This window comes from Larimichthys crocea, chromosome X (assembly GCF_000972845.2).
Source record: "Larimichthys crocea isolate SSNF chromosome X, L_crocea_2.0, whole genome shotgun sequence".
Taxonomy (NCBI): Eukaryota; Metazoa; Chordata; class Actinopteri; family Sciaenidae; genus Larimichthys; species Larimichthys crocea.
In genome coordinates, this window is record NC_040020.1 from 2,421,750 (window position 1) to 2,438,248 (window position 16,499).

The 16,499-nt window shown below is 41.6% G+C and overlaps 1 protein-coding gene across 2 annotated transcripts in view; it reads right to left on the minus strand.

Annotated features, from left to right (window-relative positions):
* Nucleotides 1-16,499, minus strand: part of ctnna2 (catenin (cadherin-associated protein), alpha 2) — a 290,592-nt gene that overhangs the window by 225,782 nt on the left and 48,311 nt on the right. For both annotated transcript variants that reach the window (XM_027283799.1, XM_027283800.1), the window contains 4 exons: nucleotides 13,198-13,393; nucleotides 10,281-10,447; nucleotides 8,723-8,842; nucleotides 6,897-7,163 (listed from right to left, as the gene is read on the minus strand). In XM_027283799.1, coding sequence (XP_027139600.1) covers nucleotides 6,897-7,163; nucleotides 8,723-8,842; nucleotides 10,281-10,447; nucleotides 13,198-13,393 — 750 coding nt within the window. The remainder of the gene's footprint in view (nucleotides 1-6,896; nucleotides 7,164-8,722; nucleotides 8,843-10,280; nucleotides 10,448-13,197; nucleotides 13,394-16,499) is intronic.

Here is a 16,499-nt window from a genome sequence, read left to right on the forward strand (position 1 = left end):
GAAGAGGAAGGGAAAAGGAGACAGAGGGGGGGAGTTGAGAGAGATGCTGTGTAAATAACCCCCCTAAAAAAGAAGAGAGAGGTAGAGCACGAGCAGATGGAAATAAAAAAAAAAAATACACAGGAAAAATGATCCAGTGCGACTTGGATCTCTGCCGCAGGCTCGAAGCTATGCTCTGCCGGTGTATGCGTGTCTGCGCTGCGTGTGAATGAAGCGTGTTTTTTTTTGCGTGCGTCTGTGTGTTTACAGTACATTCACATCAACCGAGCAGCATTCAACTGTGTTTTCATGTCAGATAGCTGCAGGTACACGAGAAAGGGTTGGGGATGGGTAAGGGTATGCCGCAGGTCTGCGAACTGTGTCGTCCTCTCTATTTTTTCTTTTGAAAGGAAGAGGAGGAGGAGGAGGAGAACATTACTATGAGTCAAATCAGTGAAGCTGTATCTAGTGAAACTCGAATAGTCTCTTTGGCCAAGCTCAAGTTGAGGATCTAAATGCATCAAAATATTTCGGCATCACAAGGCAGCTTCCATCTCATTAATGTTACAAAACCATACAAGGTGAGGTGGGCTCTCGCTCTGAGCAGAGAATGAGCCAGACTGAAAACCTCTGTTTCTAAGCACTTGCAGGAAAAAAGGATAAAAATGGAAAAAGATAGAGAGAGGGTGGGGAAAAAAAGAAGAGGAGGGGGGGCAGGATGGACAAGTGATGAAAGTAATTAAACACTGCCATCTGCTGGCCGTGGTATGAGCACACTGTAGGCTTTGAGTCTGAGGCTAATGTATTAGAACAGCTGCACCTTTGACCATCTGTTTGCAATGATCCAGCCAAAGCAGATGTGACACACAAAGGACCCAGCGCTGGGCAAAACACGAGGTAATAATAATATTTAAAAAAAACCTCCGAATTAAAAAAATGCAACAGTATATCCCTGCTCAGGAAAGGGGGCAAATTGAATTTGCTGGTTGAGAGAGAAGAAAAAGAAGAAGTGCTGAAGATGAGGCAATCATTTTGATGCAATCACAATTATGTTAGAAAGACACCAACCCCGTCCTCTCCCCTTGGCTTGTCTAATCGAAGGCAGCAGCAGCAGCAGCCGCAGCTGCAGAGGAATAAAAGGAAAGGACCTCTTATATCTCAAATTTGAACTGACAGGGTTTTCCAAGCTTGGTTACATTCACTGAGTCATAGTGTATTTGCATTACTTCATACAAAAAACAAAAAAAAAGGTGTCTATATGTGAAGTACTTACTTTGCCGCTGTTCACAAGCTGACGCCTTTATGTGCGACACTTCAAATAAGTGCGAGGGAGCAGGAGAGACCAACAGAGTCGTAACTTTAAAAAAAGGGGCCGTATCAGGTGCTCGCTTTTGACTGCACAGAGATAAGGATGCTCAAAGCGGGGTAATGACAGGGAGACAAGGAGATTTCTTTTGCATATTAAAATTAGCACAGCAGTTACTGGGTCAGAGAGACGGTCGCTATGACGGTCTGTTTCCTGTTTGCATATAAATGTTCACAGATAGTGACCTGTCCTGCTCAGAAACAGATGTTTATACCCATGCGTGTGGTAAAAACAGCTTACATAAGGTCAGCTGCTTTACATGCATGATTAAAAAATGAAAGAAAAAAAAAAAACTCCCAGCATTTGCTGCAGTGAATTCTTTAAAACTCCACTCCACTTTCATACTTCCGTGTTCTTCAATTTTATAGAATTGCTACATTGCGTGTGTGCATGTATGTGTGAGCTGTGACCTAAAAATCTATGCCTGTGTGTGCTAGAGTGTGTTTTTACTCACATACCCATAGGGCCTTGACTCCATCTGTCCTCCCACTGAGCTCAGATTCCCTAAATAAAAGACTTTCATTCCAACATGACAGAGTTTTTTTTTCTCTGCATAGTGAATTTTAAGATGGCCATCCTCAAATTCTGTAGCACCTTTATCGAAACCTGTATCATGTCCACAATACTGAAATCCATTTCAAGATTGCCGTGTTAAATCCATCACCCCCCAACGGTTATTGCAACAGCAGGGTGGCAGACAATTGTGTAGAAAGAGAGAACAGCCACTATTTTACTAGTTAACTGGAAACAAACAGGTTTTACAGCTTTTCTGAGGCGGCATCTCTGCTTTATTTGAGCTGAAGACACGCAAGAAAGGTGAGGAAGGGAGAGAGACGGGATGACATGAGGCAAAAGGGAATCGAGCCCAGATTGCTGCAGTCAAGAGTCAGTCTTGATATACGGTACACCAGGGCAGCTTCTAAAACCATGCCACAGTGCCATCTGATACTACAAGCAGATGAGGCCTTGCACATCAGTAAATCGGTGTTCACATTGAAACCGTCGACATTACCAAAGAGAAATCATTCATGATATTAAAGTCACTAACTAACTAAAGTTTTAGTTTTTATTAAAGTTGCATGTTTCACTGGTCCAGTTTGGTCCAGTATGTGAGATTTAAGGGGGTCTGTTTACAGAATATGGCAGAAATTAAATATAATATGAGTGTTTAATCACCTGAAAATGATTTGTTTGTGTCACCTTAGAACGAGCCTTTTATATCTACAGACACAGCAGGCCCTCTTCCAGAGAATCCACAATTTCGAACCGCCACGTTCCTACGGTAGCCCAGAACAGACAAACACTGGCTCTGCACTTTTTCAGCCACTGTAGCTTCTCCTTTAAGCTAAGAAGGAGAGGATCGGAGAACTACTACCGCTGCTACTGTGGATGCCTCTAAATCCTACATACTTAACTTACATAGTTAAATTTTGGGGTATTAACTTTCCCGACATGTACACAGTATTCTGAAAGCCTTCCAATATATTCGTTGAGAAACCTTCTTAAAAGGTAAAAGGTGGAGATAGGGTGGGGGTCATGTCACCTCTTTGATGTATGCCAAATGACGCTGATATTAAGTGAATTTGAACTGATGCCGACCTCCCTTTTCTCTCTTAATAGATCTTGTATCTCGGTGTCCTAAGTTGACTCATTCCAAACTAATTCTGGGTGTCGGTGAGAAAAAAAAAAAAGTATAGATGAGGTCATCCCCTTTTGCGTGTGTTATTCATAAGTTGCCCTTTCACTCCAGCTATAGACCAGCGTCGGTGCCCTGCATTTAAAATCTTGTCTAACCTTTTCTGTCATTGACTGTACATGTTCAGGAGCAGTTAAGGCGATGTGCACAACATCCTTGCCATTTTCACTTTAGTTGCATACAAGCTACAATACCCCTTCAAAACACACACACACACAGAGTCCTGAGGATGCTTTCCCCTAATTAAAGATGGGAACGAATTCATATAGCAGGTAATCTATAGTCTGTGTGGTTGCTGCTTTTTTCAGATGATCACACATTCTTGGCATTGAGAGAGAGAGAAGATAAAAGGTACTGTGTTCTTCTCTTTAGTTTTTTCAACAATCAGGACTCTTCAGTTTTGAGTAAATGGTAGACTCGTATATAAATGATTGTGATCGTTAAGACACACATCTGTATTTGTCTGTGACTAAACGTCCTCTAAAGTCAGGGGCGAAAGACGCTGTGAGAAATATTGATGAACAGAACGGAGAACGAGGGAGTCAAAACCAGCAGTCTGTGTAAAACGAAGACATCTGTTTGGCTGAGAGAACACCTTGTCCACATCCACTCGCTCAGATCCATTAATTAAACGAGCGCCATCATATCGCAGCTAGTTAACAATAAAATAAACCATATTCACAGCTTTTTTTCTGACTCCCTGTCTGTGCTGTAGTCTGGTCTGCCATGCATGCGTCCAACCATTGCAGAAAACTCGAGGAGAAGAATGAGTAACAGATCAAAGCTGACTTAGGACAAGGGAGCAGTACCTCGAAACATGATGAAGAGCAATCACCCAACTCTGCAGCATCCAGAGAGACTCCATTACTGCAAACAAAACAAGCGTGCATGTGTGCTCGCAGCTTTGTGTGGAAGGAAGGACAAAAAGGAAAGAGAGAGAGAAACGCACAGCTGCTCATGTCGTGTCAAGCTGTCACACTTAACATATATATGCACTATTGCATGTATTTGTTATACTATCGAACAAAACAACATATGAAACTACATGTGCCCATGCACGGTCGCACACACTCAATCTTGCAAGTGCCATGCCTCACAGCTCGGTATCAGGTCATTACTATTCTGAGAGGATCTGACCATCGTCTGTGTCTGTGGTAAGTTAGGAATTAAACATGCACCAGCTCCAGGCAAGCACAGAGGGCCAAGCAAAGGGCAATTTGTCTCATTTAACTGCTGCCTGTCTGCCTGTCTGCCGAATAGAATCAAATTATGCAGGTCTTTTGCTTTTCTAAAAAGCCGTACTGTTTTACATAAAAACACAGTCGATGTGATTACTATAGGCCGTGGCCTCGTGCAGAATAACAGGATAGCAGTTCCACAAGAAACTCCAATTCATTTCTTTGCAAAGGCGCCTGAGCCTTTAGCACTGGGTAGCTTTTAGTTATTTATCAACTGTGTTGGTGTCTGTGTTTCACCCTGCTGGTTTTGACATTTCTCCCCCACAGCAGCAGCGTGAACTCAAAATAAAAAGCCCTTTGCAATTACCAGACATTACCACAAGGGGTCACTCACGTACTGCAAACTTCTTACCATAAAAATGAGAGAAAGAAAGAAGAAAAACTATACGGTGACTAGAAAAAATGTGTCTGTGTATACGAATTCAAACTAAAGTATACATATTTAACCAAGCACTGATCACAGCATTACATGGAGTAGTATATGTGACATTATTACCCTCAAAATCAATAAAAAATATGGTTACTTTACACAAAATTCTTGACTATATACGTCTTTTTATAACACTAATATCAGTTTGCATGTGTGCGTATGTATATATCAAAGCAATCACGCTATCACACTAATTAAGACATCATAGACAAAAGGGTGTTAATGAGGAACTCCTCTACCATCTGTAATAACAGATGCAATCAGAGCATTCGCTGTGGCCGATCTCGTACCGTTTAGTAATGAACTAACTTAACATCTTCATTGTACCTGAGAGTTTGCATATTATGTTTGACTTCATACAATATGTATATTGTTTTTCCCATGAGAGTTACATCATTGAAGCTTAGACTATATAAAAATAGCCTAATTGTGATTTATGTAGAGATTCCTGACAAAGAAGTCGGTAACTATAATGTCATACGATTTTAAAAATAGCACAAAAAATTTATATAAAAGGTATTTTTAACACATTAAGAGTAGAAATGGAAAACTGGTATATTAAATATCGAGATCAGAGACAAAAGACGTAAGACTGCTCTTTATGCCCCTTCTTTATTGTGCCATCAAGCTAAATATCACTAAGGTGCAGTGAGTGTTCTTTCTAATGATGCAATACAGCATTGTCACTTTGGGGCTGAAAAAGATTTAATATTCCTAAAGTTAGCTTCGTGTAATTCAGGGCTGCAGTAGTACATGATAGAGCATGCACTACATCACAGTTGGCGAATCTATTTTTCAAAAAATCTGCAGTTTCTATTTATATAGATTGGTAATTTACATGAATTGATCATAAAAATTCACATTTAGTCATTGAGCTGACAGTCTTATCCAAAGGGATACAATCAAGGCACAGTGCGACACGGGCATGTTAGTGCAGCAATACGTACTACTGACAGAGAAACAAATGCCAGTACTAGAGGGGGGGGGTGGATTTATCACCTCCAGTTGTAGTGCCAGGAGACGAGGTGCTCTCTGAAGAGCTGGGTCTTTGTGGGTTTGTTAAAGGTAGAGAGGGACGCCCCTGCTCTGGTAGGAACCGGTAGTGCGTTCCACCAACAGGGAACATCAGACCGGAAAGGTTATTGCCTTGGGTGTACAGGTGGCAGGGCCAGGAGGTGAGGAGGTAACATATTTAGTTAGTGGATGCAGAACCAGAGACTACTGTGTTGGCAAGCTTTGGCGATTTTAATTTAATGCAGGTGGCTACAGGTAGCCAATGAAGCTTGGTGAGCAGCGAGGTGGCATGGGACCTTTTGTCTGAAGTTAGCTGATTGTTTTGGTTAGAAGCCTGGAAATGGAATGAAACATTTGCTCTGTTGTCTGTGGGACAATCTATGTCGTCTGATAAAATTAGACTGAAGTTGCTCTGTATGTGTCTGCATACAAAGACCATCTGGGTGCCATCGATAACGACACAAGCTGAAGGTGAAAATCATGTCTGAGAAAATATGCTACATTAATTAAAAACAGTACAGTACTTTTACCCTGAAACGCTGACTCTTAAGCCTGCTCAGAGTCCGGAGTGCTGATCATCTGAGCAAGAAGGTACCAGGGTTAGAGAAACCAAGAGTTCACCATCAGTGTATAACCACTAGATGGCAGCAGAGAATCACGTTCACAGGAGAAAGTGAGCACAAATGAATTCAGCCTGTTGTGTCACAGAGTGACTGTAGAGAAGTAATGGTCGATTAAATATAGAGAAGAAAAAAATATATGACTTGAAGCACAGACATAACTCAGCATGTGTGATAGAGAGTCGGACAAAAATAAGTAATCCGTAATATGTTACTGTGACGCTGAAAATGGATGTTTATTCAGATATTAAACGTACCAGTGTCAGATAAGAACCGTGCAGTTTTCCTAAATGTGTAATGAACGCCGCTCTGAGGATAATGGATGAGTGTTTACTTGCTCACAATAAGATAAGAGTGTTCATTTCAATAGAGTTATGAATGTTTCTTTCTTATTGTCAGATATCAGACCCGGATATGTCAGAAGCACATACTGTCTACTATTATGTTTAAGTACAGTGTGCTATACAGTTACTGGAGGTTTTTATCTGAGCTTTGAGACGCAATAAAAATCTGGGTGTGTTGCCTGATGTAATGAAAAAGAAATGCAACTCACATCAAATTCATTGAGGGCAGCAGCCAGTTCCCCAATGCCGGCATGGCCATGCTTCTCATCAGTGGGAGAGGTGGCCTGAGCGGCGCTGGAAATCCCTCCTATGGCCTCCTGGACCTGCTTGAACACGTAGTCTCGGTTGGCACGCGTGGCCGCCACATCGGGGTGGCGCAGGAAGGCCTGTGAGGCCGTGTACAGCATGGTGGCATTTTTCTTAAGGGCCCCACGAGCAGCTGCCATCTCATCTCGACACTGGGGGTCTTTCAGTTCCTGAGAGGGTGAAAACTCACTTATAATCTGTTCTCAATAGAAAAGCCACTGCACATTTAAGAGTTAAGAAACATCCTTCACAATATCTTAACAACAAAACAGTGTGATTGTATTTCAAGAGCTCAACAAAAACATTTTGATGCCGTCATTAATTCACAACAGAGCTCAAACTAATCCCGGTTCAAGACATTTTCTGTAAAAGCATAAGTTCGTGTCCCATCTGATGAATTGGTATTGTTCCAGCTGCACAGAGTTAGGCCAGTGTCAGCAGATCGGCAGCCCTGGAAGCTGAATTGAATTCAGTTCAGTGTTTTGCTCTGGGACCTTTCAGTAAGGGTGGATGCTTGCCAACATGACACTTGTAGAAAAAGTCTTCTAAAAGCCTTTTGTCACACTGGGGGCCATGTTAGAAAAACACTTCCATGTGTTATCCTCCTCCCGACAGAGCTCTGATGTGAAGTCTTTTCTAACTGAAAAAAAAACTGGGAACTCTCTCATACATTTCAGCGAAAAACTCATCATATACAGAGAAATGGTAACGGTATTTATACTGTATGGCGCCTTTCTGGTCTACCGACCAGTCAGAGCACTTTTATAACACTTGTCTCATTCACACCCTGATGGCATAAGCTGTCATGAAAGGTGCCAACCCCTCATCAGGAGTGATACAGCGCTTCCTATTCAAAGCACTCCTGATGATGCTAAGCTCACGCACACACCCACACATCACACATCACACGACGACACGGCAGTCGAGAGCAATTTGGGGTTTGGTATCTTGCTCAAGAACAAGCTGGGAAGGGAACCGGCTGCCAGCGGATTACTAAATGACTCGCTCTAGATAAACGGTAATTAATAGCATTTATTTTTTTGCTAAAATGTCGCAAAGTACATGATTTATTGCCTATAGGCTGTAACTAACACTACAAATCCTCAATACATATAAAAGAAAACTCATAATGTCTTTGTAATGTCTACCTTAAATGTGTTCAGTGCTGTTAGTATAATAATGGATTGAAAACTGGTTCATTTCGTGCTAAAACAACCAAATGTCCCCTACAGGAAAATGTTGCATTTTGTTTAATCACATCATAATGGCAGTGTGTGTGTATGTGTGTCTATAAAGGTTGTCTTAAAGGGACACTGCCCGTTATGTAAAGCTAATAAAACTGCATTTCATCATAGAGTTGGCTGATATTTGCCGAATCTGACACCAATGACACCACCGCTCCCTGCAGGTCAAATCGTGGCTACATTTGTTTTCAATACACTTGCCTCTCAAATAGATTAGTGGAAACATAGCTTGAGCCACGAGTGATCTCATACAATGGCCTAAACTCTTTTTAAACATCGTTGAACCATTTGTCTCCAGGTTCTCCATTTACTCCGCTCTGCACTACAAACCTACAAATGAAGTTTAGAAATCACAGAGACAGGGAAAAGCCAGAGCGTAGACACTTTTAAGAGCTTTCTCTGTCACGGGAACTCCCTGTGCCTGAATGTGACACACTAGTCAGGAGTGCTTTAAGTTTTGTGAGAAAGGTGGGCCTTCAAGTTACCTGCTGTCTCCGGGCTGCCACATAGTTAAGCTTCACCATTTCTTTCCCAAACTCCTTGAAACGGTTGGCCAGGTCCTGCTCATTGGTCGCATTCTTTACCCCCTCCAGGGCCTCCTCCACCTGTCACACACACACAAAGAAACACTGAATTTTACACCAAAAAAAAACAAACAGTGGATGCACCTGAAAACGAGCATAGATTTATCTTTATCCGCAGTCTTCAAAGTGAGAGGCGGACCTCCCTAGAGGGGTGCCAAACAGTTTCAGGGGCGACTCAGCGAATGCAAGTGAAAAAGTATATTCGTTATTAAAAAGGAGGAAGGACAGAGAGTAACCTAAATGTGTGTCATCTGGCCGTAAAGATAGCTCAGATATACAGTTTGGGGTTTTTCCCTGAGTCAGAAACTAAGAAGTGCATCAGGACAGACCTTTTCTTCTGTGTTTGGTTTAGTTTGAAGTTTGTCACACAGCAATATTAGGCTATATCAAATGAAACTATCCAAATCTATCCAAATATAATTATCATCACAGGCATCTGTGCAAAACTAAGCAAATAAACTACGGATGGGTGATCTGAGGGGATGCTGTATCTATCTATATAATTTAATTACAGTTTCCTTAATATAGCTTAATTCAGTCATAAATGTTGCCGCATACTTTAAAGCACAACAAAAATGCAAAACTGAAAATGATTTTTTTATTCCACTGTAATTGCGACCAGGTTTAAAAAGACAATAACCGTTTAATTGTGCGATTTTAATGGGTCTCATTCCGGCAGTCTCCATCCTTTGTGAGGGTACGCTCCGACTCTAAACTCTTTTCTGTCTCTAATGAAAGCGAGGCACAAGATGTAATGGAAAAGAGAGAAGAGAAAGAGATAACTTTTAAGTGGCCTTTGATGGCGGGGCTTATACTGGCTTGAGTTAAGCCCCTCTGTGGGCCTCAAGAATTAAGCTAACCAAAAAAGGGACTCTGAATATGTGTGTGTGTGTGTGTGTGAATGGAGGTGCATGTGGGCCTGAGTTTGTTTCAGATTAGACCAATTGCATATCATTCTTTCAAAGCCCTGAGAAACTTTCAAAGTAAAGGACTATGAAGCCTACGTTCTTCAAATGACTCTGCAGTGAGTGAGTGAGTGGGATGGCTATGTGTAGTTAATCACAACAGGGCACTATGGTGTGATATTAATATAGTACAATCAGATGTGTGTTCCAAAGCAACTCCTCCATGTCTCATCTATATGTTAATGCGTGCAGAGGTTGTGATAAAAGTATATATTGCTTCTGTGGGCTATACAGCACCAGGAATTCCTTTTTTTTACCATCTGAACACACCTAAGTACTGTTCACTGCACATGCAAGTCTTTCTAATCCACTTCAGTTCTATCATTTGAGGAGAGCTCACACAGGTCTGACTGCAGCTTTAACACCAAAGATAACCAATAAGCTGTCACAAGTCGGTGAGGTCGCGGAGTAATTCAGACGAAATCTCGAATCTGTCCTTCTGGCAGGAGAAACGTAACTGTTCTTTTAAGATGAAGTCGCATGGTCGCACTTACGATTTTAAGGTGGGACAGCAGCCTCATGACGTCAGCCATGTCGGCGAGGATGAGCAGGCGGGTGACAGCAGAGAGCAGGGCGCGGGCGGCCCTCACCATGGTGCCACGTTTCACGGAGGAGCACGGGTCATCGGCGAACTCCGAGGAGGCAATGCGCATCGTCTCTCCTGCGAGAGGGAAGGGAGAAAACCGTGAGTGGAAATGGGCGACATGATTACATATTAGTGTGTGTACTTGATTGTGCATCCTGTAAACACATTTTTTTTTTTTTTTTCCAACGCCAAACGAAGATTAAGTGAGCTAATGTTGCGGTATAAATACACTGAGATGAATCTATGTCTGCAGTGTAATGTAACCCATTTAAGGGGCCACTGCTAACTTCCATCATCAGAGCTCATGAGCTGTGTTTGTTTGTTAGGAACAAAAAAAATCGTTGAAAATTTGGCTTGAAAAGAAGACCTTGTTGTGCTCGAACCCACACAACCACAGAGATTTCAGACGCCTTACAGAATAATTATGACTGGTGAGATGTTCCTCGACAAAGTGTTTTAGTTATGACCTCCCTTCACCCATTTCAACTTAGGTCAAGCAACTTTCTAAGTATAAATCCCACGATTTCCGAGAACTCCATACAAATGTCTAACTTGTGTCTGAACACGTTTGTGTTTCTTTGTTTCTTTGTTTCAGACAGACAGACAGACAGACAGACAGACAGACAGACAGACAGACAGATAGATAGATAGATAGATAGATAGATAGATAGATAGATAGATAGATAGATAGATAGATCCATAAGCCATGCCCAGTGATGAGCTAGTGAAAAATGACAAAGTACAAAGAAGCCTGATTACTGAACCCCTCTGTGGCCTGAAATCAGCATGTATAATTTAATCATGACAAGATAAAGAGGTTTGGGCTTGATGAGGTCATGATGACAGAGGTCTGACAGATTTAAGGGTGCTTTAAAACTCAGAATGACCTTAACTAGGCCCGCTAATGCCATTTGGCTGAACAGCTCTCGCTGCGGCTAAAGGTCTTGTAAGAATTATATATTCTTTCAGCCCGCGGAATGCAGGAAACACAGTATATTATCGGCTTCGTAATTATGCGGCGATATTAATGCGAAACTTTCCCCTGATAGCCTGAGTGAAAAAAAAAAGTGGAGGGTAAAGAGAGAATGAAGAGAGTGCAGCCCACTTCTGTGCTGAAGAGCTTTTTGAGCGTTGCCATGTTTTCATAAAGGCAGTAAAAGGTTAGCAGATGTGGAGTATTAACTTTCAACTATTCTAGTACAGGTCTTTTCATGACTGGGACTGTTATGTGGCCTTTTGTCAGCTTTGCCATCAAAAGAATCAGAAAGGGCAGTGTAATTATTCATGAGCACAATTATACACATATAAATGGAAATACTGAAGCCAAAAAAAGTGCTACATTAGTTGAAAACATGCCCTAAAGATGCAGAAGTTCTTCCATAAACTCTCTTTTTACACCGCCTTCCTTTTGGTTTTGGCCTGCATGCCTAACAGGTAGAGAAGATTGATCTCGTCCCTTTAGATGTCAGCTATGGTGATGACCTGTATGGCAACAGTCTATTTCACGCCTCGACAGAGCTGTGTACCAGCGCAGTCGAGGCAGTGTTCAACAGCGCCAGCGGCCAAGTGGAGCTGACAGTGCAGGATGAGGAATACGGCAACACAACACAACGTACTGTATGCTGAGCTCCATTTGCTCTTTCTGCTGATGTAGTTATTGAACGGGGAATCCAATTCCATTCTGGGGACAAACATTTGATTCACATAAAGGCTCACTGACTTGCACTCAGCACGGTAAAAAAGAAACTTTACAAACTGTGACATCGCCCCGTTTGAACTAAACATCCAGAAAGATTGCGCACGATTTGTTGAAGGTGAAAGTTTCTTTGTTAACATCTGAGATTCCCAAATTGTTACTAATGAGAATGAGCATGTATAATGTCTTTGAAATGCAGCAAGGCTCCCCACCCTCACAGACAGTCGAATTTTTAGCCATGCATGACTTTAGGGTAAACAGCTCCAGAGTTAGGCTCATTACATTCACGAGGCTGGGTGCTCCGAGTAATGCCCCAAACTAATGGGTACTAATCTATTATAATGGACTTGTCTTGCCACCCTTAAATCTACATCTGTCTAAAGTGGTGTAGAGATCTGACTTGTTCTGACATTCAGAGCACTTTCTCCAAACATTACAATTTTTTTAATCAATTACTCTCCCCGTGTAGCCTTCGAAAAAAAAACCTTTGCACTGCAGTCCTTTCACAGAAATAGTGGCAGCAGTGCTAATCAGTGCTAGAAAAGCATGGCACTATCTTCTGTTTAGATGTTATTTTGTTCATCCCGTATACATACTTTAAAGGAAACTAGGAAAAATATGAATAGCCTAATTGTTATTGTGATGCAACGCTGTTATTCTACAGCCTCAAAATGAACCGCGACTCCTCTAACTCAGTAGTTACATTAGTTACAGTACATACATTTTCTGTGCCGACCTATGGGTTGGAGGTGAGTTTTTCAAAAACAATAATCGAATCTCTAAAAGTGGGTCCTTTCAAAAGTTATCTTGAAAAATGTCAGTCTTTTGGACATGTTTGCAGTGAGACCTCCGGGCGGACTGACAGCATGTGGGCACCGCTTTACTGGTGATGGATGATGCTCCGGAGAGGATAGAAACAATCCGCAGTCATACACCATGCTATGCTATAGATTGAGTCACATATTATTCTATAAAGGAGAAAAGCAATAATAATATTGCTGAGGGCAAGGAGGAATTACTATACTAGACTATGTCTGGTGGCGAACCGCAGCGCACCGACCAATATCAAAACAATATTTTTTTAAAAGCCTGAGCATCGTGTTTGCATAAAAACAGTAGACGAGCTCACCTTGCTTACGAACATCCTCCACCGCAGCAATGAGCTCCTCCTTTAGGTCCTGGCTGTCTTTGGCGATCTGCTCGCCCTTTTCCAGAAAGTTCTGGGTGGCCTGCTCGACGGACACCGCCAGAACATGGGCCTTCTTGGAGCGCCCCTTCTTCTTACTCGATGGCCCTTTGTTGCTGGTGTTCACCAGGGTAGTCACCTGGAAAAGGACGAGATTGCGGTCAGTTGAGTAATGTACACTGAACGTAAAAAAAAACAAGGGTGACAATTCGCAGCTTTTGCCAACAGTGACAGTGCTGTCTTGGCTTCGGTCAGTATGGCACTTTGCCATCGTGGAGATGAGCCACTGATACTGAGAGCAACAAAAACAAAAGGACACTTCAACTGGAGCATGACATGAAATCAGATATATATTTAATTGCAACATTCAAGATTTATAAGCTCTAGGTGTTGAAAGGTGTTGTCTAAAAGATGGTTCATTACCTGTTGCACTGTTTGCTGCTAATATCAACAGCTGTGTAGTAAAAAACATTAATAAAATTTAATTATATTTATCTTTAGAAAACTGAAACAGGGGGCGGTCGGTGGCGTAGTGGGTTAGGCGGCCGCCTCGTGTGTAAGAGGCTATAGTCCTCGCTGCAGCTGGCCCCCGGTTCCATTTGCTGCGTGTCATTCCCCCTCTCTCTGCCCCCTGCTTCCTGTCTATCTTCAGCTGTCCTATCATTAAAGGCATAAAAAAAAAAAAGGCCAAAAAATATACTTAAAAAAAAAAAGAAAAAAAAGAAAACTGAAACAGATGCAGAACTGTGTCCAGCCTTTTCCCAACGCTGAGATGCCAATCTCAGTTTCTACGACTAATTCATTCTTTCCCTGATTTTTGGAACATTTCCTTGTTATGAAGGGAATATAAAGTGTCGTGCTTTTGGAACAAACAGTGAAACAACTTTTAGGGAAAATGCTTCAAACCGCTGTGACGAATAGCCACGTCTTTAACCATAATATTGGCTTCCACGACAATAATGGGGCGATTCATTTTAAATGCTATCACATCGTACACAGCATCAGTCAGGAACACTGCCTCATCTTAGTCCACCGAAAAACATTTATCCCTTAGCTTAAGTAGGAGTGCTGTAAAGTACGGCCGGTCCATCAAGCTGTCCTTCTTGTCCCAAGAAAGAAGTATATCTGAAATGTGCCTGAGGCAACAATTTCCTTGATCTCAGCTCTTTGGGATCAGCTACACTGCACACAATCAATAGGATGACGTGTTACTGAATTTTATAAATCTAATTGTAAACTCAGCCCTTTTCAAGTGTCATTTTTTTGTAGGAGAAATATATTAAACATCTTTCTATTAAGAAAACTTCTACTACAGTGGACTATGCAACTGACAGCAGTCAGTCAATCATGAAGATTCCACACAGAGACGTGTTTAGTGCCAAGACAAATTGTTGGTTCACGTTATTGATGCAGTAATTCAGTCTAAGGACCACAACACACAAAAAAAAAGACCCATTTCAGATGAGCACTCTGCCTGAAAGATGTCGCAAAAGCAAGAGGCAACAGGCATCTCCAGCTAAAAGCTTTTAGTTAATCAGCAATCACGTAGGTCCAATTAAGAAGACGCAACCCTCGGGCTGAGAAATATCTGTTAAGCACTCGGAGAGAATCAGGACACACACACACACACTGAGCGCGTGTTTAGTTTTGACTTCTTTTCACCCAAATAAATGTGAGAAAATAAAATGGGTTGAAACGATCCATACTAATTATATTGAGCTATAATGAAAGTGTCATTATCATCAAGACAAAATGATCACCTCCTCTGAAAGAGAAAACCTTACTTTCAAAGTAATTAACGGAAAGCCGTGAAACAAGCAATACATTAAACTCAGTCAGCCTGCAGGACAGGCAACAGAGGAGCAATAATTACTTGTCTGTCTGTCAATAATTTATTAAAGAGCGAAATTATTTCTGTCTACTTGTCAGTCACAGTTTTTCTGGACGTCGTGACACACGTCCGTCTGGGTTTCATGGACAGATTTGCTCATTACACATTCAAGTCAGAGTTTGCTGGAGGAGTACGAGTCTGGGTGCAGCTGAACTGGCACAATGTGGCAATATGATTTGTTTGTGGGCTATTTCAGATGCTTTCGTATTTAAAAGGTGCTAAGAGCAAAGTTATGTCCTGTCTGGGCAGCATTACTTAGGGGCTTCTAGACTGGAATAAAAACTTTAATGATGTATGTCCTTGCTCATGATGGATCCACGAATAGTAGTGCTGATGTAAGACCAAGTTAACCTTTCCACTTATTATGCTTTTTAAAATAGTTTTGTCCAAAAAGTAATATATAATGTGGCATTAGTTTGAGAACCTGTATTTAAATCAGCCTTGTCAACTAACTTTGATACATCTGTTTACCATCAGCTCACACATCACCTTACACAGCTGAACGAGTGCTCATTATGAAGTCCAATGGTGTGTTTCTTTCAATCTACGTTCGTCGAATCAATAACTCATCATTATATTTACACATGAAAGCGCACACAAGCTCCCTCCACCGCACAAACAGAACACACCCGTATGCTGGCTGCCCACGTAAAAAAGGCGTAGGTCCAACAACACCCCAAACAAAAAAAAAGCGCAATCAATCAAACGCAATCACACAAATGTTTTACCTCATGCGCCGCCTTAGGAATTCTCGTGATTGTTGTGCTATGAATAAATCAACAGTAGAATAATGCGTCCAGGCTGATTCAAGAGCAGCTAATGACGCAGGAATCTGATTTCCGTCCTCGCAGGTCTTTTTTACAAAAGCCTGTTCCACTGCCATCATTATGCCAAAGCCCAAAACAATCTTTTTCTAGATTTGTAGAGTCTTGGATTTGTGATGCACCTGATTATCAAGGAAAGGATATAATAATTTCTGATTGGCTTTTGTGTTTTGAGAGTAAATCAGTACAAATATAAGCTGGTCAACAATTAAGCCACTTATCTAAGAGAGTATACTAGCTTTTATACAGCCTCATGCTATGGTAATAGTTAACTGTCACGACTGAAAAAAAACCTCTATCCCACATTGTCATGGTGAAATAACACACAACAGTGCCTATATATACCAAACAATGGATAAGCTCCATGTTGGATGTTCAGTTGAAGAAGGCCATTGAGGCCTTCTTCAACTGAACATCATAACTCAGAATATCCAACTCTTACACGACTTACCAGTCTTCATTTTATACACGACTTTTATTGTGAAACACTGGCAGGAACAGGTTAAGGAAAACTCGCAACTCCACTCTTG